The sequence below is a fragment of the Erpetoichthys calabaricus genome, chromosome 6 (genome assembly GCF_900747795.2).
Source record: "Erpetoichthys calabaricus chromosome 6, fErpCal1.3, whole genome shotgun sequence".
In the NCBI taxonomy this organism is placed as follows: domain Eukaryota; kingdom Metazoa; phylum Chordata; class Cladistia; order Polypteriformes; family Polypteridae; genus Erpetoichthys; species Erpetoichthys calabaricus.
The window spans coordinates 7112656-7135054 of NC_041399.2; the positions used below are offsets into that span (position 1 = coordinate 7112656).

Consider the following 22399-nt stretch of genomic DNA (forward strand, 5'->3'; position numbering starts at 1 on the left):
ACAATAAATTGTATTGTATAAGAACCATAAACCATCCCAGCCAGATTTGCACTTCCATCTGTGTTGTCCTTTCATTATGAGCAGGAAATTGGGATGCCAGTCTATCCATTATGGCATTCTCAGAGGGATGTACAGCTTTCCTGTTGTCATGCATGAACATCTGGAGGGGTCCCCAGACAAGCACTGCTGAGGTGCGCAATACAATACAATACAATTTATTTTTGTATGGCCCAATATCACACACACAATACTACTCTGGGGGCGAGAGGGGGCGCTGTCGCTGACAGTATCCTGTCCTTTCCCCACAAAGGAAGATGCCCAGTGAGGGGACTCTTACCTGGCCGTGACATCTGGAGCAAGTCCCACCTACTTCTAAGCTGGTCTGCCATATATACAGTAAATAGATGGCACAGAAAGGTGGCATCTTGATGCTCCACTAAGAGCCAGAGCATGACAAAATGCCAGAAAAACTGGCATTTTCTATGCGGGAGACCACCTGCAAAATGGAGTTTCAAATCAGAAACCCACCTCATTATAGTTACTGGGAGTTGGAGACCAACCACGAGGAGACACCACTGGGCACACACACACTCAATCGTTCATCTGTCTATCCACATACCCATTTTAGGAATCATCTTTACAGGCTTCTGAAGTTGATGCCTATCCTGGCAATATTTGAAGCAGTGCCACAGGCAGGATGGCACTCCAGATCAGGGGACACATGCCTACTTGCCATCATTGAGTTATGTAGAACCAAGCACCAGGAGAAATGCCACCTCAGGTACTACGGGATGAATTGTTCTTGATAAGAGTGTCCCCTCCAGTTTATCCATTATCTTTCCGCCCTGACAGGGAGAAGAACCATAAACCATCCCGGCTGGGTTTGCACCTCCATCTGTGATTGTCCTTTCATTATAAGCAGGAAATTGGGATGCCAGTCTGTCCATTATGGCATTCTCAGGGGAATGTACCACTTTTCTGTTGTCATGGAGGTGTCCCCAGACAAGCACTGCTGAGGTGCGCAACACAATACAATGCAATTTATTTTTGTATAGCCCAATATCACACACACAATACTACTCCGGGGGCGAAAGGGGGCGCCGTCGCTGACAGTATCCTGTCCTTTCCCCACAAAGGAAGATACCCAGTGAGGGGACTCTTACCTGGCCGTGACATCTGGAGCAAGTCCCACCTACTTCTAAGCTGGTCTGCCATATATACAGTAAATAGATGGCACAGAAAGGTGGCATCTTGATGCTCCACTAAGAGTCAGAGCATGACAAAATGCCAGTGGGGCTGACCTTAAGAAAAACTGGCATTTTCTATGTGGGAGACCACCTCATTATAGTTACTGGGACCTGGAGACCAACCATGACTATCCACTTATCCAGTTTCTGAATCCTCTTTACAGGTTTCTGAAGTTGATGCCTATCCTGGCAATACTTGAAGCAGTGTCACGGGCAGGATGGCACTCCATACCAGGGGGCACATTCCTGCTCACCATCAATGAGTTAAGGGCACAAGGAGAAGACACAGACTTGACCGTAGCCAGGTACTGAAGCAGCATCTCAGAGCAGTGAGGTGGCAACATTACCTGCCTTGCCATCTTATCCATCTTCAGGTCAGATAATAAAATAAAAAAAAAAATCAAAAGGCGGGCTCAAGAATTGCATATTTTATTCACAAAATCTTGCTAAGGCAATCAGAAGGAAGTAATCAAAAATAGTTGAAAGATAAAATAATTCTTTTCTAATATAAGTGACATTTTCTCTTCTTTTCAAAAATTTCTCACACATGCAAAATCCCCAAATCCATGACCTACATGACCTCCATTGGCCCCCCACCAAGCACCAAATCCCATAATAAGGCTTTTCTGTGCATCATTAAGACAGATAATTATATTCTAATGAGGAAAAAAGCAGAAAAAAAAAAAAACAGGAAAGGGGTGGGAAAAGGCAACATTAAAAGATGAGCGCGGGGGCTGCAGAGGCTGCCATCAGCTGAGCAGACGGACAGGTGAGTTGTGCCTGAGGTGCCCGCGGCCCAGACGGCAGACAGGTGTGGCGCGTCGTCTCTCTCTCTCCTCAGACTCGCTGAAAGTTGCATCTGATGAAGAGGCGGGGCTTGTGATGGAGATCAGCTGGGGAAAGTGGGAGGGGCTTTGGACAGACAGGTCCTGGGGCTTCTAAGGGTAGACACGGACCTTCCTGTCCTTCAGGGGCTGAGGAGGGCGGAAGTTGTTCTGCATGTGACATGGGTGCTGACCTTCTTTTGTGAATAGGAGGCTACGGAATTTGGCCATCTGTCAAAAGGAAGAGAAAGAAATTTGCATGAGTAATCGGCGACAGGGGTAAAAGAATTTTAAACCTGAGGCACTCTGGGTGGTAGACCCTCAAAGCCCATGGGGCCAAAAGTTTTGAGAATGACACAAGTATTGTTTTTCACAAAGTTTGCCCCTTCAGTGTTTTTAGATCTTTTTGTTAGATGTTTTGTCAGAAGCATTTCAGGCGTTTCAAAGGCTTTTATTGACAATGACATGAAGTTTATGCAAAAGAGTCCATATTTGCAGTGTTGGCCCTTCTTTCTTTTTCAAGACCTCTGCAATTCGATGGCAGCCCATTCTTGCAGAATCCGAATTTGTGGGTTTTTGTTTCATAAACCCGCCTCTTGAGGATTGACCACAAGTTCTCAATGGGGAGTTTCCTGGCCTTGGACCACAAATTTTGATGTTTTGTTCCCCAAGCCACTTAGTTCTCACTTTTGCCTTTCTTGGATGATTGGGAGAAGTTGCTCTCAGAGGATAGTTTATTCATGGCTCGGGGATCGGGGGGGCACCACCAGTGCAGAGCTGGCTCAGAAATGGCAGCAGGCAGGTTGGAGTGAGGCAAAGACTTTTGGAGGATGGCCTGGTGGGTGTCAAGAAGGGCAGCAAAGAAGCCAAGAAAAACATCAGGGGCAGACTGATATTCTGGGATTGGACTGCTGAGGTCAAGTCATCTTCTCTGATGAATCCCTTGGGGCATCCAGAGAAGAAAAGGTGAGCGGCGCTACCATCAGTTCTTTGTCACACCAACTGTAAAGCATCCTGAGACCAATCATGTCAGCTAAGGCAGTGGGCACACTCACAATTTGACCTAAGAACACAGCCATAAATAACGAATGAAACCAAAACATCCTCCGAGAGTAACTTCTGCCAACCATCCAACAACAGTTTGGTGACCAACATGATGGAGCACCGGGCCAAAGTGAGGACTAAGTGCCTCAGGGAACAAAAACATCGAAATTCTGTGTCCATGGCCAGGAAACTCCTCATTGAGAACTTGTGGTCAATCTTCAAGAGGCGGGTGGACAAACAAAAACCCACCAATTCTGACAAACTCCAAGCTTTGATTATACAATAATGGGCAGCTGCCATCAGTCAGGATTTGGCACAGAAGTTGATAGACAAACAGCCTGCCAGGACGGATTGCAGAGGTCTTGAAAAAGAAAGAAGGGCCAACACTTCAAATATTGACTTCTGTGCATAAACTTCACGTTATTGTCAATAAAAGCCTTTGAAACTTTTGAACTGCTTGTAATTCTACTTCAGTATTCCAGAGAAACATCTGACAAAAAGATCTAAAAACACGGAAGTGGCAAACTTTGTGAAAACCAACACTTGGGTCATTCTCAAACCTTTTGGCCCATACAGAACAAAACCAGTAATGTCTCACCTGTCCATAGTGAATACCATAGTGAATACCATCCTGAGGCATTTTGCAGGCACATAATGTTATGGGCGGCATGGTGGCGCAGTGGGTAGCGCTGCTGCCTCGCAGTACGGAGACCTGGGTTTGCTTCCCGGGACCTCCCTGCATGGAGTTCTCCCCGTGTCTGCGTGGGTTTCCTCCCACAGTCCAAAGACATGCAGGTTAGGTGCATTGGCGATCCTAAATTGTCCCTAGTGTGTGCTTGGTGTGTGCCCTGCAGTGGGCTGGCGCCCTGCCCGGGGTTTGCTTCCTGCCTTGCGCCCTGTGTTGGCTGGGATTGGCTCCAGCAGACCCCCGTGACCCTGTTGTTAGGATATAGCGGGTTGGATGATGGATGGATGGATAATGCTGTCATTGTTCCTTAACCTGAGGACTGGCATGAGGAGTGTTGTACTGGCATGGTAGGGTCTGACCCTTTTGACATTTATTTAGCACCTTTTAGGTTGACCTCCATTGCTAAGCTCCACATACATCAGCCCTGGCAGGTGAGGTAAGCTGGTCGAGGTCAGACAGGGCATCAGTGGGTGATCGTATTTATTCCTATTTATCACCTTTCCTATCATCCTATTTATAAATACGTGAAGTGAGCTGGCCGAAGTCGAACAGGAAGTCAGCGGTGAGCAGTCATATTTATATTTATAACCTCTCACGTGAGAAAGTAAGTATGCCACATGAGATATTTGATCTTTCTTAACTTAGGTGGACATATTAAGATCTGATCTTCATTTAAACAGTATCTACAGATACAGGGGATATAATAAAACAAAATCTGAACAAGCATAAATGCTAAATTTGCATGTGGGAAAGGTAAGTCCACTTCCACGTTTCTCACAACCTCAGATACCTGAAATTAGAATCCGGTGTGCCGGATCAGAACTTCATTCGAGGGGATCTCATCTGAAGCAACTTATTGAACATTTAGGTTTGGTTATTCTTTGCCATTGACAGTTTGTGTTATCACCATGCCAGGGTCAAAAGAGCTCTCTGAGGCCTTCAGAAAGAAGGATGTGGAAGTCTGGGATTAGACTTCTAAAGTCAGATTTCCAAACAACTGGAAATCAACCATTTTGCTGATCCTCTTGTCGTACATGGCTGGGGGGTCAGACCCGGACGGGACGCCTGGAGGGACAGAGAGGTGGCATATTTGTCCTCCGTGCCACAAGGGGGCAACCGCCCTGGAGCAGAAGAGGGCCACGGAAGGGGAGCAGGGAGGCTCAAGTCCGTGGAGGCCCGTATCCACTGCCAGGGTGCGCCCCGAGCCTCATGGAGCCCGGGACTTATTTACTTCCACCACACCCATGGAGAACGATCCTTCCAGGGTCACCTGGAGTGCTTCTGGGTGCTCTCCTGACGCTTCCGCCACACCAGGACTTGACGTCAGGTAGAGCACCTGGAGCTCATCCGGGTGAGGATAAATGGGACCACCTCCCTCCTATCAATGAGCTGGAGTTGGGAGCAGGAGCAGGACGAAGCTCCTGGAGAGAGAGAAGGCCCAGGAGAAAGGTGACTGGGGCTAGTGGCACAGTGTGTTGTGCGGGACTGTGTTGTTGTGTTGGAGAACTGAGAAAAATAAACAAGTTTTGTATAAAGATGTGGTCTTCGACTGGTGATGTCCGGGCAAATACCACACTTTACAACTTGTGTAGGGTTGTGAGCACAAGATACCCCTCAGACATCACACAGCTGAGAGACACCTGCATAAACACTTGGTATCAGTGGAGGTTAGAGACAGCTAGACAGTGACAGGAACACGAGCTTTTTGTTACACTTAGGATGGGCGTACTCTTTCCACAGACAGAAATGATGGCATGTCCATTTCATTTTTTGTGAAGTGTTCAGTCCGGCTTTCTACAATCCCATCACCTTTTCCTGGAGATACGGTTGAAATGAAGATCAAATCTCGGTGTTTCCACCTAACTTAGAGGCAAAAACCATTGTGCATGGGGAGGGGGGCACTTACTTTTTCACAGGACTGTAGCATGTTTCACGCTGAGCACTTTAAAATATGTGAGTACAGACAGGAGAGGTGAGCTGGCTGAGCTCAAACAGACACTCGCTGGTAGACAATCATACACCTATTATCATATAGCACCTTATAAAGCAATTACCATTGCTAAGCACTGGCAGGTGAGAATTATACAGATACTTTTATATAGCGTAAGTTGGTCAAGGTGAAACACACCATCATTTGTGGAGAATCAGTGTTTATTATATAGCGCCTTTAAGAACAATTACCACTGCTAAGATCCTAAATATACTGTATTAGCCCTGGCAAGTGAGGTAAGCGAGCGGAGGTGAAGCAGGCAGTAACTGGTGGAGAATCATAGTTATTTGTACATAGCGCCTTTTAAAAACAATTATCATTATGAAGATCCTAATACAGGGCGGCATGGTGGCGCAGTGGGTAGCGCTGCTGCCTTGCAGTTAGGAGACCCGGGTTCGCTTCCTGTGTCCTCCCTGCGTGGAGTTTGCATATTCTCCCCGTGTCTGCGTGGGTTTCCTCCCACAGTCCAAAGACATGCAGGTTAGGTAGATTGGCGATTCTAAATTGGCCCTAGTGTGTGTGGGTGTGTTTGTGTGTGTCCTGTGGTGGGTTGGCACCCTGCCCGGGATTGGTTCCTGCCTTGTGCCCTGTGTTGGCTGGGATTGGCTCCAGCTGACCCCCATGACCCTGTGTTCGGATTCAGCGGGTTGGACAATGGATGGATGGAAGATCCTAATACATTAACACTGAGAGTTGAGGGAAGCTGGCTGAGCTAAAACAAGCAGTCATTGGTGGGAGAATCATACAGATATTTATATATAGCGCCTTTTCAGGTAAGTTGGTCAAGGTGAAACAGGCCGTCATTGGTGGAGAATCAGTGTTTATTATATTTCCATTTCTACACTCGGAATACAATCGGCCCTGGCAGGTCATGTAAGCTGGCTGAGATGAAACAGGTAGTCACTCACAGGTGGAGAATCAGTTATTTTTATATAGTGCCTTTTCAAAACAATTACCATTGTCCTAACGCATTAGCACTTGCAGTTGAGTGAAGCTGGTTGAAGTGAAACAGGCAGTCACTGGTGGAGAACCAAGCAGACATTTTTATATTGTGCCTTTTGAGGTAAGTTGGTTAAGGTGAAACAGGAAGTCACTGATGGAGAATCCGTTTTCTTTTATAGAGGCTGTCCCAAAATTCACACAATATTTGAATTTGGTGTGTTGCCAACGAAAAAAAAAGACAGCGTGACAGCTCACAGTTCAGCGCTATTAAAAATAGAGCGCTACACGAAAGAACCACGCGGTGTTGAGAAACAAATGCATCCACAATTTGTCACTGTTTGGTGTGGATTCTGGGCTGGAGGCATCATCGGACCATTCTTCTTCGAAAATGTGGCTGGTCAGGCAATAACAGTTAATGGTGCTCGCTATCGAGACATGATAATCCAGCTTTTTGTGCCTAAATTGCAAGATATGAATGTGGGCGACATGTGGTTTCAACAAGACGGTGCCACATGCCATACAGCCCGATAAACAATTCAATTACTGCATGAGTCATTTCCTGGTCATGTAATTTCCCATTTTGGTGATCAGAATTGGCCGCCCAGATCATGCGATTGAACGCCGTTGGACTTTTTTTGAAGTCTAAGGTTTATGCCATCAAGCCCATGACCACCCACGCCTTGAAGGAGGAAATTGAGCGCTGTATCAACGAAATTCAGCCACATTTATGCAAAATGGTCATGGAAAATTTCTACAAAAGAGTGCGTATGTGCCAGCAAAGCCGTGGAGGCCATTTACCTGATATGCTATTCCATACATAACCCTATACGGTATACTTTATGAATCAATTTTTAATTAAAAACCTGTGTTCTCTATCAAAATTACTTCTTGCGTGAATTTTGGGACACCCTGTATAGAACACCTTTTAAAGCAATTACCATTGGTAAGCTCTGAATACATCAGTCGTGGCAGGTGAGGTAAGCTGGTCAAGCTAAAAATCGAGCAACCTCTGGTAGATAATCAATCAGAAATTTTTATATAGTGCCTTTTGAGGTAAGCTGGTTGAGGAGAAACAGGCAGTGAGTCACAGGTGGAGAATCAGTGATTTTTATATAGCGTCTTTTAAAAACAATGACCATTTCTATACTCTGAATACGTCAGTCCTGGCAGGTTGAGGTAAGCTAGTTGAGGAGAAACAGGCAGTGAGTCACAGGTGGAGAGTCAGTTTTTTTTATATAGCGCCTTTTAAAACAATGACCATTTCTATACTCTGAATACGTCAGTCCTGGCAGGTGAGGTGAGCTGGTTGAGGTGAAACAGGCAATTGGTGGTGGGAAACAATGATTTTTATTCTTATATAGTGCCATACAACTACTCTGTAAATGGAGTACATATTGATAGGCGCTATAAAAATTAAAATTGGCCAAATAACTGGATATGACACAATGTTTGAAATGTGGACCCCCTACTCCTGTATAAGGAGACAGAAAAACACTAAAGGGCAGTGAAAGAGAAGCAGAGAGACTCCAAGCTTAGAAAGAGACAGAGACCACCACTAGGGGGCGCTCTCTGTGAGGCTTGAAGAGATCAGCATTACATGTTCTAAAGTGGACTTGCGAAGTGGCAAAGCAGAAAACACAATGGTGACAGGAGTAGTAAAGCCTGGCTAGTTTTATAAAAATAAAAAGGCGACAAGGCTGAAGGTTATGGGATGGGAAGTGGTCTCACTAATTTAGGTTAACTTAATGACTCTTTATCGGCTTGGCCCGAGCGGAAAGCCCAAATGATGTCTGAGTGTAAGGTCTTCAGCAAAGAGAAGGAAACTTATCTTAGAAAGAAAGGAAGGAAAACAAATACACTGCTAAAAAAATAGAAACAAAGGAAATTAGATAAATAAAAACAATAGAAAAAGGAAAAAGCCCGAAAACAGATCAACAGAACAGGTCTGGCAATCCTCTGTGGATGGAGCTGAAATGGGGTGGGGGGGACTTAACATGTTAGTTTTCTCTTTGAATGAATCTTGAACTGGAATCGGGCGCCACTAGGGAGCAGCAGACAGGCTATGCGTACTTGGGGGGTCCGTGTTATGTTCACCAGCGTCATTGACGGACTTTGATATTAGAGAGTGTGGAATCGTATAAACCCGCCTAACCTCCTTGGCATGACTTCTACGTGATTATCGTTAACCACGAGTCAGACTCAGGGTGGCACGTAATGAACTCCGCATGCGTTCTGTAGATTTGAAAAGCAAAATGAGCATGTCCTTTGGCAGATGTAATGGGAGATGTTGCAGGCATACGGAGGGACTGGGCTGCTCTTGTACGCTAGTCGTAACCCTATATGAACATACAGGGCTGAACACTTGGCGTTAAGGCAAATTCGGTCACCATGGGTGTCCACTCCTGTTTGTGGTTTTCATGGTGGTTTACTGAGGATGGCCATCCTTGGCTTAAAAGCATTTTGACGCAGCACCCATAACCACCCCCTCCCAAACACACACACACAGATGCACTAACGCCACCTGCACGACATCCCTGGAGATCAAAGATCTAACAGGAAAATAAAGAAAGAAATATATGGGCACTTGTTAAACAAATGTATGCTGCTTATGAACGGCAGATAGGAAATCAAAGGTTTCAGTTCCTCAGGACCCCAGATGTGTCTCTTTGTTCAATTTATAAAACCACTCTGCATTTGAAAGCCATTTTAATAATCAGTTACAAGAGGAGAAAAAAAAAAGATGGCATGTCATGGCATTAAAAATAGAAAGACTGCTGCTTGAGCCATCCATCCTTCCATTGAGCAAACTGGCACACCAGCCAGCCAGCCAGGAGAGTTCATATGTTGGTCAGCAGTGGGTACCTTCTCAAAATGGGACAATTGTCCCACTTGGAAGTGTGTTCTTCATTTTAGACTTTCTGGTTTTGACCCTTGCCTTTGCTAGACTTGCCTTTGTTTTTCATATATATGTGTATACAGTATATCTTTTATATATATATATATATATATATATATATAAATGTGTCGGTCTGTCTGGCCCAGAAGTGAAAGGTGGACTCGGGGTAAGGTCTCCACCTCTGAGGATACACAAGCGAGGCCAGCACGTCGGCAAAACGACACCTCTGAAGAAAGAGACACTCGCTTAGCGGTTAATACAGAAGCAAGGCCAGCACATCGGCATCCCTTGAACTTTTCCTCCTTCCGATAATACACAAGTGAGGTGAGCATGTCGGCAAAACAAATCCTCCTAGGAGGGAGACACCCAGAGCACCTCCCTTCAATTACCTGACATCTCTACATTTCAATTTTTTTTTCTGACAATTGCAATAGTTTCTAGGACCCAGAGATTTTTACAACACGGGCTTACACAGCTAGTAACACATACATATATATATATATATATTCACGGCATTCGTAGTCTGTGTCACAATCTGATTGTATGGGTGGTTACCTACCAGGTAACGCTTGTTGGCGCTGACGTCCGAGGTTCGATTCCCGAGAGGGAGTGCAGTGGAGTGTGTACACCTGATGAGCCCAGAATGAGGGCGAAACACGTGTCGTGTACTCTTTGCATTTATTTGACAGTAAACTATTTCAACCATTCTATGATCTGCTCTTCACAAACTGAGGGCACCGTGGCGGATGTTAGCAGATTGCTGGCCAACCACAAAGCGTTACCTGGTAGGTAACCACCCATACAATCAGATTGTGACACAGACTACGAATGCCGTGAATGTAATTACCCCGATCTACATGCTGTCAAATAAACAAACCACACGCCGTGGCGCAACGTTAGGGGCATCGCCTCTGACGCTGACGTCCGAGGTTCGATTCCCGAGAGGGAGTGCAGTGGAGTGTGTACGCCTGATGAGCCCAGAATGAGGGCAAAACACGTGTCGTGTACTCTTTGCATTTATTTGACAGTAAACTATTTCAACCATATATATATATATATATATATATATATATATATATATATTGTGACAGGGGGGGCGCTGTCTTCCCCTTGAACCCTCAGACGACATGTCAGACACCAGGTAAAATTCCAAATAATTGAACTTATTGTTATAATAATGTGCACCAAGCACCTCCACTCCACAATACTTCAGTAAATGAATAATCACAATAACCAATAACAAATCCTCCACTCCTCTCAGCAGCTTTGTCACACTCCCTCCCAACTCCGGCTCAGTCGGCTGGGGTTTCCCAGAGTCCTTTTATAGTCCTTGACCCGGAAGTATTCTGTCTCCGGGTCAAATGCCTTCTTCAGGTGTCCTGGAAGTACTGCAGGTTTCTGACCTTGTGACTCCTAAGTACTTCCGGGTTAGCGTCACCATACTGGTTCTTGGTGAGCTCCCCCTGGCGGCACCCAACAGGGCTGAAGAACCGGACTCCATGTCCCATGCTGCCCTGCGGGAATCCTGGGAACCATTTCTGTCCAGGGGAGCTGCCATCTAGTGTCCCGGGGGATGTAGTGTTCTAAAAAGGCTCTTTCTCTTAGTTGAGGGATGTCCAGGCTAGACTGAACCGCCGGCTGTCCCTCACAATATATATATTTATATATAAATATACATACATATATATACACTTGCATATGTTCATCTCCAATTACAGTTATGTTAGAAATAATTTGAATTATGGGGCAGCACGGTGGCACAGTGGTAGCGCTTCTGCCTCGCAGTAAGGAGACCTGAATTCACTTCCCGGGTCCTCCCTGCATGGAGTTTGCATGTTCTCATGTTCCCGTGTCTGCGTGGGTTTCCTCACACAGCCCAAAGACATGCAGGTTAGGTGCATTGGTGGTCCTAAATTGTCCCTAAAGGTGTGTGCTTGGTGTGTGGGTGCCCTGCGGTGGGCTGGCGCCATGCTCCGGGTTTGTTCCTGCCTTGTGCCCTGTGTTGGCTGGGATTGGCTCCAGCAGACCCACCGTGACCCTGTAGTTAGGATAGAGCAGGTTGGATAATGGATGGATGGATGAATAGATAATTTGAATTATATTTGGCTTGTTGTAGCGAGCTCGTTACTTGTTGACAGTAAGTCTGTCACTGCGTCTGGATCACAACAGTGAAAGTTGAAATGTTCATGTAAACTTTCACCGATTTATGAGTCTTGTTCACAAATTGGACACATCTCTTTGTATTTTCGGTGATCCCTCACTCAATTTCCATTAATCCTGGCACTCCTTGGTGGGCATCCTGTTAATTGTTTTAATTAGTTATGGCCATTGTGGTTGCAAAGTTATAATTCATTAAGCGAGTGATCAGGTTCAACCTTCTTTCCCACACATAGAGAATGGTAATCTGAGTTACCATAGCCTTTCTGTCAGCTATGGCCACTCTCCTCTGATGGACACTTTCATCTGGCCCCTCTCATCAATGAGGTGTTTCTGTCCATAGAAATGGTTGGTTTTTTATTTTGGATCATTATGAATAAACTCTAGAAACTACTGTGTGTGAAAATGTTAGAGAAATACTTAAAGCAGCCCATCTGGCCCCAACAATCATGCAACATGAACTGAAGCCCCTGACCAGTCTCTGCAGGATGTTATGCATTGAGCCGCCGCCATTTGATTGGCTGATTGGCTATTTCATACAATGAGCAGCAGATGTACAGATGTCCTTATCATTTACTCATTGAGCATATAACAGTATGAATAATCTCTTATAATAATTAAAACATTATACGTGACATCACTGTGTTACATGGACCAGTTTACAGTTCAGGTTCAGCTTTATTATTATTATTATAGCTTGGGTTTTCCATAAAGTTCACGCTCTCTCCACTGTATTTCACATACGTATCCTTAGATAACACCATGTAACACAGTTTGTGAAATAACTATCAGTTCCGGTTAGCTTATATATCCAAATGATAGAAAATAACTTTCATTTCAAAATAACTTTGATTTTGTGGTCAGGACATCAATAGTTCAGAACATGCATTAGATAACATTAACAGCCTTTGCAAGAGATTTCAAATTTTTTACAAAATCTTCTGACTTGTGTCCATATAGTCCAATTAAACTTAAAAATTAAATGTCCTTTTAGACTGACGATTGTAAACTAAGTTACTGTTACGAACAAGACCCCAGATGTAGTCCCCCATCATATTCTCGGGGTATTGTCCTTGGTATCGACGCTCGAATTCCTTGAGATTGGATTGGCGATTCTAAATTGGCCCTAGTGTGTGTGCTTGGTGTGTGGGTGTGTTTGTGTGTGTCCTGTGGTGGGTTGGCACCCTGCCCGGGATTGGTTCCTGCCTTGTGCCCTGTGTTGGCTGGGATTGGCTTCAGCTGACCCCCTTGACCCTGTGTTCGGATTCAGTGGGTTGGAAAATGGATGGACTATTTCATTTATGTTAGGTAGAATGCTCAGAGGGGACTGGGTGGTCTCGTGGCCTGGAACCCCTGCAGATTTTATTTTTTTTCCTCCACCCCTGCAGATTTTATTTTTTTCTCCAGCCGTCTGGAGTTTTTTTTTTGTTTTTTTTCTATCCCCCTGGCCATCGGACCTTACTCTTTTTCTATGTTAACTAATGTTGTCTTATTTTAATTTTCTTTTGGACCTCTGTGAGAGTGCTGGGAAATTGCTGACGCTCCATGATTTTCTTTATCTGTGGTCCAACAAAGATACCAGCTTTTACTTTAGCCTCCGACAGCTTGGGAAAGAATGCTTCTACGTATTTCATGGCTGCAAACTCTTTACCGAGAGCTGTGACAAATTGTTTCATTAGCCCCAACTTGATGTGCAAGGGTGGCATAAGAACCTTCTTAGGATCCACCAGAGGCTCCCATTTGACGTTGTTAATTCCGACGGTGAAGTTGCTCCTCTCTGGCCAATCTCGACGATGGTAGCTCGATTCTCAGTAGTGATATGCCTAGCACCTGTGCTGCAACTAGAGGGTGAGCTGCTGTATACCCTTACACAGCAGCAGCGTCAGTGAGAAAAGTCATCCAAATACTCTAAACTTTCTGCACAGTAATCCGTTAAGTAAATACCATGTCAGGAATCACCGCGCCGCAGCAGCAGTCCCCATAAGGTGTTACATACTTCGGGTTTGGTAAACAGCAAATTGCTGCTGCTATACAGGTGCTTCCATCTGGCAGCCATGTCAACGACATCTAGCGATATATCCGACTGATGTTACAGCAATTACATTGGTGTACGTTTAGACTTTATAGACAGTAATCCCTCGCTACTTCGTGGTTCACTTTTCGCGGATTCACGACTTCGCGGATTTTATATGTAAGCATATCTAAATATATAACACGGATTTTTCGCTGCTTCGCGGGTTTCTGCGGACAATGGGTCTTTTTACTTCTGGTATTTGCTTCCTCAGTTGGTTTGCCCAGTTGATTTCATACAAGAGATGCTATTGGCGGATGGCTGAGAAGCTACCCAATCAGAGCACGCAGTTAAGTTCGTGTGTGCTGCTGATTGGCTCAGCGACGGAGTGCTGCATTAACCAGGAAGTCTCATCTCACTCATTCAGCATTAACGTGCTACTGCTTCAGGGGCTGTGTCCAAGCGCCAACAGAAGATGAAAATGATTGCAGAAAAGGTAAAAGTTGAAGGAAGGGAACAGCTACACCGCTGCAGGACACCATCACAGCATCAATGAGTCCACGATTCTTTTTATTTAAAAAGGAGGAAAAGCATATAAGATCTACGGCCGCAGTGTCCTTTAACCAGGGCGCAAAACGAGTTGCAAGTGGACGTGATAAGGCAGTAGTCTGGATGGAATCTGCTTTAGGAATCTTTGCAACAAGGTCGACGACGTCATGACCGCCTACAAGCTGCTATGTGTACTTCGCTATACAGTAAGTGTAAACTTATCTACCGATTTCATATTGCTTAACAGTTGTCCCTGTTATTAATAGAGTAAAGGGTGGGTTGTAAACAATACAGGGAGGGTTTAAAAACATCCAAATACACGTAAAATAATTAAATAAATATGGTGTCCCTACTTCGCGGAAATTCAGTTATCGCGGTCGGCCTTGGAACCTATCTCCCGCGATAAGTGAGGGATTACTGTATACACAACAGCTTGGCACCATAACTTAATGCCATTGAACGACAGAATTATTAGCAGTGACTCAAACAAGGTTTTGCTGCAGTGATGCTAAACTTATGGCCATGAATGTATACAAAAAATGTTGGACAGAAGTGACAAAACCAATGTTTTGACTCAATGGATTATTGTTACTAGTTGCTTTTGACCCAAGCAACATGAAAATAGCATTGTCTTGCCAGGAACAAAACAAAAATTTTGTTTTGTTGCCTTGTGTATAATCTAAGAAAATACGTACACGGCAAAACGCATTTATTTTCCCCCCGGTGAGGACGCACAGTGCATATCAATGAGTGGTGACCCCTGTGACAGCTGCCGTCACACTTCGAAGTTTATTAGGAGCCACGCAGTTCCGTTCGGAGTCTGAAAGGTTACCAAGTTGAAGACTTTAAACAGACCGGCCATTCAGACAAATTTCCACATTAAATACTAAATCTGCTGTGCAGGTTTCTAATCCCCTCTCTCCCTCTAGCGTGCTTGATCTGATTATCCTGATCATATTAACAGATCTGGCAGACAAAAGCTTTAAAATTTAATTAAACTGAATTGAATTAAATGACAGCAACAGGGGACCGGTGTGACAAAACAGCGCCTAAGCTTTCACAGTGGCTGTTTGTTATCTGCAAGAGAAGCAAAAGTTGACACTAATGCCGGAAAATATAATGAGGGAGGGACATTTGAAGAAGTGCTGCAGTCCCTGTGCGACGGTAGAGACATGACGTCAAGATGACAGCTCGTGGGGACGTCGGCCGAGGACATCTTACACAACTTCTAGTCTTTGGGATTTGTCGGACTTCCTGACAGCAGTTGCCGATCTTGCCACTGGACGAAATCAATTTACACGACTGACCATCACTGGGAATGGCAAGTTTAACGACTGCCTGCCGACCTTCCAGCAGAGTGTTGCTTGGCCCTTTTTACGAAAGTTGAAGCATTTTGACATTTATTTGTCATTTACTTCATCCAAGTGTCAATTATTATTAACTACTCAAAAAAAAATTAAAGGCACACTTTTTAATCTGAGTTTAGCATCAAGTCAATGAACCTCCTGGTCTATTGATCTGATCAGTTAAGTAGCAGAGGGGCTTTGGTGCACTAGAGGGGCCACAATGAGACGACCCCCAAAAACAGGAATGAATGGTTTAACAAGTGGAGGGAGGCCACTGACATTTTTCCCTCCTCATCTGTCTTGTCACTCGTTTTGCATTTGGCTATGGTCAATGTCACTACTGGTAGCATGAGCCCATACCTGGACCCTACAGAGCTATAGAACTTCTCCAGGATGGCACATCAATACGTGGCATTGCCAGAAGATTTGCTGCGTCTCCCAGCACAGGACATGGAGGAGATTCCAGGGGACAGGCAGTTCCTCTAGGAGAGCTGGACAGGGCCCCCCCGTAGAAGGTCCTTAACCCATCAGCAGGACCCACTGGTATCTGCTCCTTTGGGCAAGGAGGAACAGAATGAGCACTGACAGAGCCTACAAAATGACCTCCAGCAGGGAGGCAGAACACTGGTGTGAATGTCTCTGACCAAACAATCAGACACAGACTTCATGAGGGTGGTCTGAGGGCCCAACACCCTCTTGTGGGTACCGTGGAGCTTGATTGGCATTTGCCATAGAATACCAGAATTGGCAGGTCCACCACTGGTGCCCTGTGCTTTTCACAGATGAGAGCAGGTTCACCCTGAGCACAAGTGACAGACGTGAAAGGGTCTGGAGAAGACATGGAGAATGTTATGCTGCCTGTAACATCGTTCAGCATCAACCAGAATGTTCAAGCAAATTCCAGAAAGAGGCGGAGTGGTGGCTCTGAGGCTAGGGATCTGCACTGGCAATTGGAAGGTTGCCGGTTCAAATCCCGTAAATGCCAACAGGGACTCTGCTCTGTTGGGCCCTTGAGCAAGGCCCTTAACCTGCAATTGCTGAGCATTTTGAGTAGTGAGAAAAGCACTATATAAATGCAAAGAAAAGAATTATTATAAATAAACCCGATCTAAATCCGTTAAATACTTCTCTCGTTTGCTAGCTAAGCAGATGTAAGATACGCCCTAAGCAATGCTGGCACGTGAGTGAGGAGGGCCCTCGGTCCACTGCATCTCTCTGAAATTCACACTAATAAATCGGCACCGCAAGTGAACTATGATACTTAGCGCAATGAGAGAAGTCACAAAATCAACTGGAATGTTCAAGCAAGTTCTAGAAAAAAACAATCTAAATCCGTTTAGTGCTTCTGTGAAAAGCGGACAGACAGTCAGACACACATTGAATTTAGATAGATAGATAGATAGATAGATAGATAGATAGATAGATAGATAGATAGATAGATAGATAGATAGATAGATAGATAGATAGATAGATAGATAGATAGATAGAGTTGTATCCCATAATTAGTAACTGAAAAATATCAATTAATACAAATATAATACAAGCATGAAATCAGGATCAATATTATCCTATGAAAGGAGAAAAGTCACTGAAATAAGTTCCACTTCTAGCTGTTAATATTAGTTAAAACACAAGAATTTGTTAAAATTATATAAATAAGTAAGAACTGATTTATTACGTGACTGGAATGTGAATGGCACATGATGGCCAAGAAAACTGTCGGCTTGCCACGATTATTCGTGTATATCACGAGGGAGGCTGGACAGCACTGCAGCCCCCCACCCGCTGACGCCACTGTCTGTTTTTAAACCCGTCCTGTGTTTTTATCAGTTATAGGGCAGCTGCGCCTTTCCCATGTTATCAATTTGCTCAAACTCCATTTATCTGAAGGTTGATAACATCGGTACTTTGCACTAATATTCTGCATATCATATCGTTCAATCAATTCAGTCTTATTATTTGCTTACAAAATTGCTTTCCCTTTCCATTTATTTCCAGAGAAGTGACATTTTTTGTGCTTTATCAGTTAAAACACCTAAAGGACGAGGGGAGAGCGCTGCAGTGTGTGCCCATGTGTTCTGCCCCGCGTTTGACGTGTATTGCACATCAGACAAATAAGAGAGGAAAATCTACAAGTTCAAGCGACGGCTCCCAAGGCAGAACTGAAACAGTGTACTCCTTCTTAGTTGAAGTTTCACCAAACGTTTCCCCATTTTAAGATGAAGGAGCTCGCAAATTCACTAGTGTTTTTCGACAGGGAATTTAAAAATTGTCATACTTTATATACACGAGATCTCTGAATGAAAATTAAAACTTTGCCTTTGAAGAATAAGTGTGCCGTATCTCTACAAAATTGGTCCACGGCACCCGAGTTGTTTCATGTGGACAGACAGGGGCTTTTGCAATAGGTGTTTTGTGCCTCACATGCCTTTACATTTATATAGTGTGTCACACACGTGCACACTGCAGGCAGCTAAAGGGCTTGAATGAGAGTAACCCCGAACCAGACCGGGAGGTGGCGGAGTGCACAGACTCTTTTACTCGCTTTTCTGCACACCGTTCACGGTAATTACTGCCAGGTCCTGATGACGTCAATTCCGACCCCTTTGACGTCACTTCCGGGTCTGAGCCTATGGATGAAGACCTTGATGCTTGACATCTCTGACGTGGTGCGACGGGCGCTCAGCAGGCTCCTATCAATTATGGAGAATCCACTGCATCCACTAAACAGGATCATCTCCAGACAGAGGAGCAGCTTCAGCGACAGACTGCTGTCACCATCCTGCTCCACTGACAGACTGAGGAGATCGTTCCTCCCCAAATTATGCGACTCTTCAATTCCACCTGGGGGGTTAAAACGTTAACATTATACAAAGTTATTGTCTGTCTGTATACCTGCATTGTTATCATTCTTTAATTTAATACTGTTTTTTGTATCAGTATGCTGCTGCTGGAGTATGTGAATTTCCCCTTGGGATTAATAAAGTATCTATCTATCTATCTATCTATCTATCTATCTATCTATCTATCTATCTATCTATCTATCTATCTATCTATCTATCTATCTATCTATCTATCTATCTATCTATCTATCTATCTATCTATCTATCTATCTATCTATCTATCCTTCCGGTTCCAGCCGGTGAGGTCACTTCCTATACTGGCCTTTAAAGTCGCCACCTTTCCTGTGTCTCCTCAGTTCTGTTCAGGACTCCAATCTGTACACATCAGTACAAATATTTAGCCATTTTGGAGGCAGGAAATAGACGGGTTGCTGCACCAAGTGCTTCAGTGAGTGGGCAGCCACTTCAACCACCACAAATGTGTAGAATCCACCTGGCAGCCATTTTTGTGCCAGTACACTCACCACACCTGAGCAATTAGCTGGTGAAGTGGCAAGAAACAGATAACCAATTCGAGACCGGGGATGACCAGGGAGCCAGAATGACCGTGGTGGAGCCACCTCCAATCCACTTTCAGAGGTAAAAACAAAATCAATCAATCAAGAAAGGAGCCTTTACATTTGCTCTATCAAAAAAGAGGGAGGAATTTCTATATCCATATGCCATCTAAAGTGCCACCATTCTCCCGTGGCCACTTTGGCATCCCTGTGTGCCATTCCGGTTGGCGCATCACAAACACGCCACCGGACATGAAGCATCGGAGATGTAAATGAAAGGGCTGATCATCCCCTGTGCCGCTGACACATGCTACTCATCTCCCCTTTCATTCGGCCGTACAAAACAATGTAGTCATGGCACACTCGGGTTTATCCTCTTCCAGCATCTGTCACGTGATGTCCAGATGGTCGTGGTTGCATAAGCTAAAACCAGGCTTGTATTGCTGCTATTTAGAGCACATGCACAGCTAGGAACACAAAAGAGCGACAAGCCCGAGGTGATCACGGGAATGGCTTTTACAACATGCTGGAGACTCGGACAAATCTATTTCTCAGCAACTGCACCACCCTGGCTCCATTGTAATACTTGAAAGAGCAATTGTTTGCTCATGACCTGGGCGGTGTATGTCACATAAAGCATCGATTGTTGATCCGCATTGACAAGAGTATTTACTGTGAAAACATTTATTTAAACTAAAGATCTGCTAATGAGCTGGACAATAGCAGACCCGCCTCGATTGTCTAGAGTTACCTTTTATCCTCTCTGACGGTGAGGAACGCTCAGTCCCTAAGCACCCAGGGAAACGGAGCGGCTGGTGTGAGCAACACAGTGCAAGGGAAACGAAGAGACTTAACCTTCTAAACGCATATTTTTAAGGCTTTAATCCCGGATCCATTTCTTTTTTTTTGCAAACAATGAGACAACAGACTGGCTAGAAGCGCAATTATAGTCTTTAATTATGAGTTACTGTTAAGTGATAGGCTGAATTGCTTATTCCATTGAGTTGGCATCATTTGATCCCCCCGTCTACCTCACTCATTTTCCTTTTTCCAAGCACGTTGCAGCATCGGATATCCACTGCAAAGGCCTAAATCAATGATGGCGTAGGTGGCGATGTGTCCTTTCACGCAAGACTATAGTCACAAGGGAGAATCCAGCTTCACGTTAATGAAAACTCTTTACAATTAGAGCTAGAGGTGTACATCCATTACTGCTACGCAACAAGAGTTTAACAAACACTTCTTTTCAACATCGTATGCAACAATGGCAACTTTACAATAGGGACCGTTTATGAGTCACGAATCACCAAAGCTGATGTCACATTGCACAGTCATTGGGTATGTCAGGCTACCGCACTTCTATCTCTACGTTGAGTTATTCTGCAGTGCGTTCCTTCCCACTTCAATGTACTGAGCCACAAAGATTCACAGAGCTAGGATCTAAAAAAGAAGAACAGGTAAGACAGGTCCACCACTTACCACGAAGCTGGGACCACCGTCAAGGCCGGTCAACACACCCACGCTATAACAGGAATGGACCATTACCATTTACTTATTTGGCTGAGGCCTTTATCCAAGGCGACTTACAACATTCATGGTGCACTTGGTCACATTTCTTTTGGCTTTTTCTGCAATTGGAGCCCAGGCAGGTCACGTAACTTGCACATAGTCACACACTGGTGTCAGTAGTGGGATTTGACATCCTCAACCTCAGGCTTTTAAAGTCCAAAGCCTTAACCACTACACCAGACTGCCACACTGCACTCCTACTACCATCTGCTTACAGGACTTGGGCAGGTGGCAATCTTCAGACTCTGAAGGGCCCACAGCTCCTTAAGCCACCACCTCTACACCAAGTTTCAGATTGGTCCCTACAGTAGGGCATCTGGTGCATGACTGTCCACCTGTACAAAGCTATGAGATGCCCATATCTGAAACACCAGTGTTATGGAACATGGATTGCTATCTGGAGGGCCCAATCATCTGGAAGCAGGAGAAGAAGAAAAAGAGACTTCTTCCGATGGTTGTGTCAATCTGATCCCCCTTTCCACCCAATAGGACCTTGGCATCACTTGGACTGCCCTCAGGTGGGTTTAGTCCTACCTTCTGGGCAAAATCCTTTTGAGGAGAGATATGAAAGGTGCACCAGGCAAGCACAAGGGTGTCTCCCTAAAACGCTAAACTTGGGACTGGTCTTGTTTCACTATTCACCAAGACAGCACTTAGACCTGAGGACCATCTCCTCTTTCTACTTCTGGACTATCAGCGGATCATCTCAGGAACACTGTAACTAACCCCTCATGTCTTGAAACAGAACGGAACCATCTGCGTCTGGACCTTCCTTTGGTCAATTGTCCTCAGGTGTTGCAACGAATAGAGCCGCAGTCACCCACCCGGGAGGCAAAAATGAAAGGGGCACATAGATGCCTCAGCAGATAGCTCTGCCATCAGTGCCCATTTGCTGCTTTTGTGCAGTTTTCTTTAATGTTTCTTGGTTATGGATATTTTGTTTTGTGATTTTTACACCTTGCAAAGAATTTTATCGAAATTTCTTAATCATGTTTTTATTGAGGTTCGCTTCCCAGTCCTCCCTGCGTGGAGTTTGCATGTTCTCCTCGTGTCTACGTAGATTTCCTCTCACAGTCTAAAGACATGCAGGTTAGGTGCATTGGTGATTCTAAATTGTCCCTAGTGTGTGTGCTTGGTGTGTGTGTGCGCGCCCTGCGGTGGGCTGGCACCCTGCCCGGGGTTTGTTTCCTGCCTTGCGCCCTGTGTTGGCTGGGATTGACTCCAGCGGAACCCCGTGACCCTGTAGTTAGGATATAGCGGGTTGGATAATGGATGGATGGATGGATGGATGTTTTTACCCAAGGGTGTCATTATTAGTACAGGCACGAGCTTTGCTTTCTTAATGTTTCATTTTTATACAACTGAGAAAGGGAACTAATCAGCATATTTGATTTGGCACAGGTTTTATGGTGGATGCCCTTCCTGACACAACCCTCCTGAATTTACCCGGGCTTGGGACCGGTGCTAAGACTGCATTGGCTGGGTTCAGTGTTGATGGAGAGGTACAGAGAAGGTCAGAAGGAACTGCACTGCGTGTTTGTGGACTTAGAGAAACTGTATGGTAGGGTGCCTAGAGAGGAGTTATAGTACTGTATGAGGAAGTTGGGAGTAGCAGAAAAGTATGTGATGGTGGTGCAGGATATGTATGACTGCGCTAAGGTGTGCGGTAGGAACGACAGCCTGGTTCAAGGTGAGAGTCAGATTACATCAGGGACCTGCCCAGTTTGAAATGGTGA

The 22399-nt window shown here is 44.9% G+C and overlaps 1 protein-coding gene across 2 annotated transcripts in view; it reads right to left on the reverse strand.

Moving 5' to 3' along the window:
* Nucleotides 1–1660: 1660 nt before the first annotated feature.
* LOC114642997 (carbonic anhydrase-like) overlaps nt 1661–22399 on the reverse strand; it is a 67039-nt gene continuing 46300 nt past the window's right edge. For both annotated transcript variants that reach the window (XM_028791722.2, XM_051929303.1), the window contains one exon: nt 1661–2302. In XM_028791722.2, the coding sequence (XP_028647555.1) occupies nt 2186–2302 (117 nt within the window). In that variant the 3' untranslated portion in view covers nt 1661–2185. The remainder of the gene's footprint in view (nt 2303–22399) is intronic.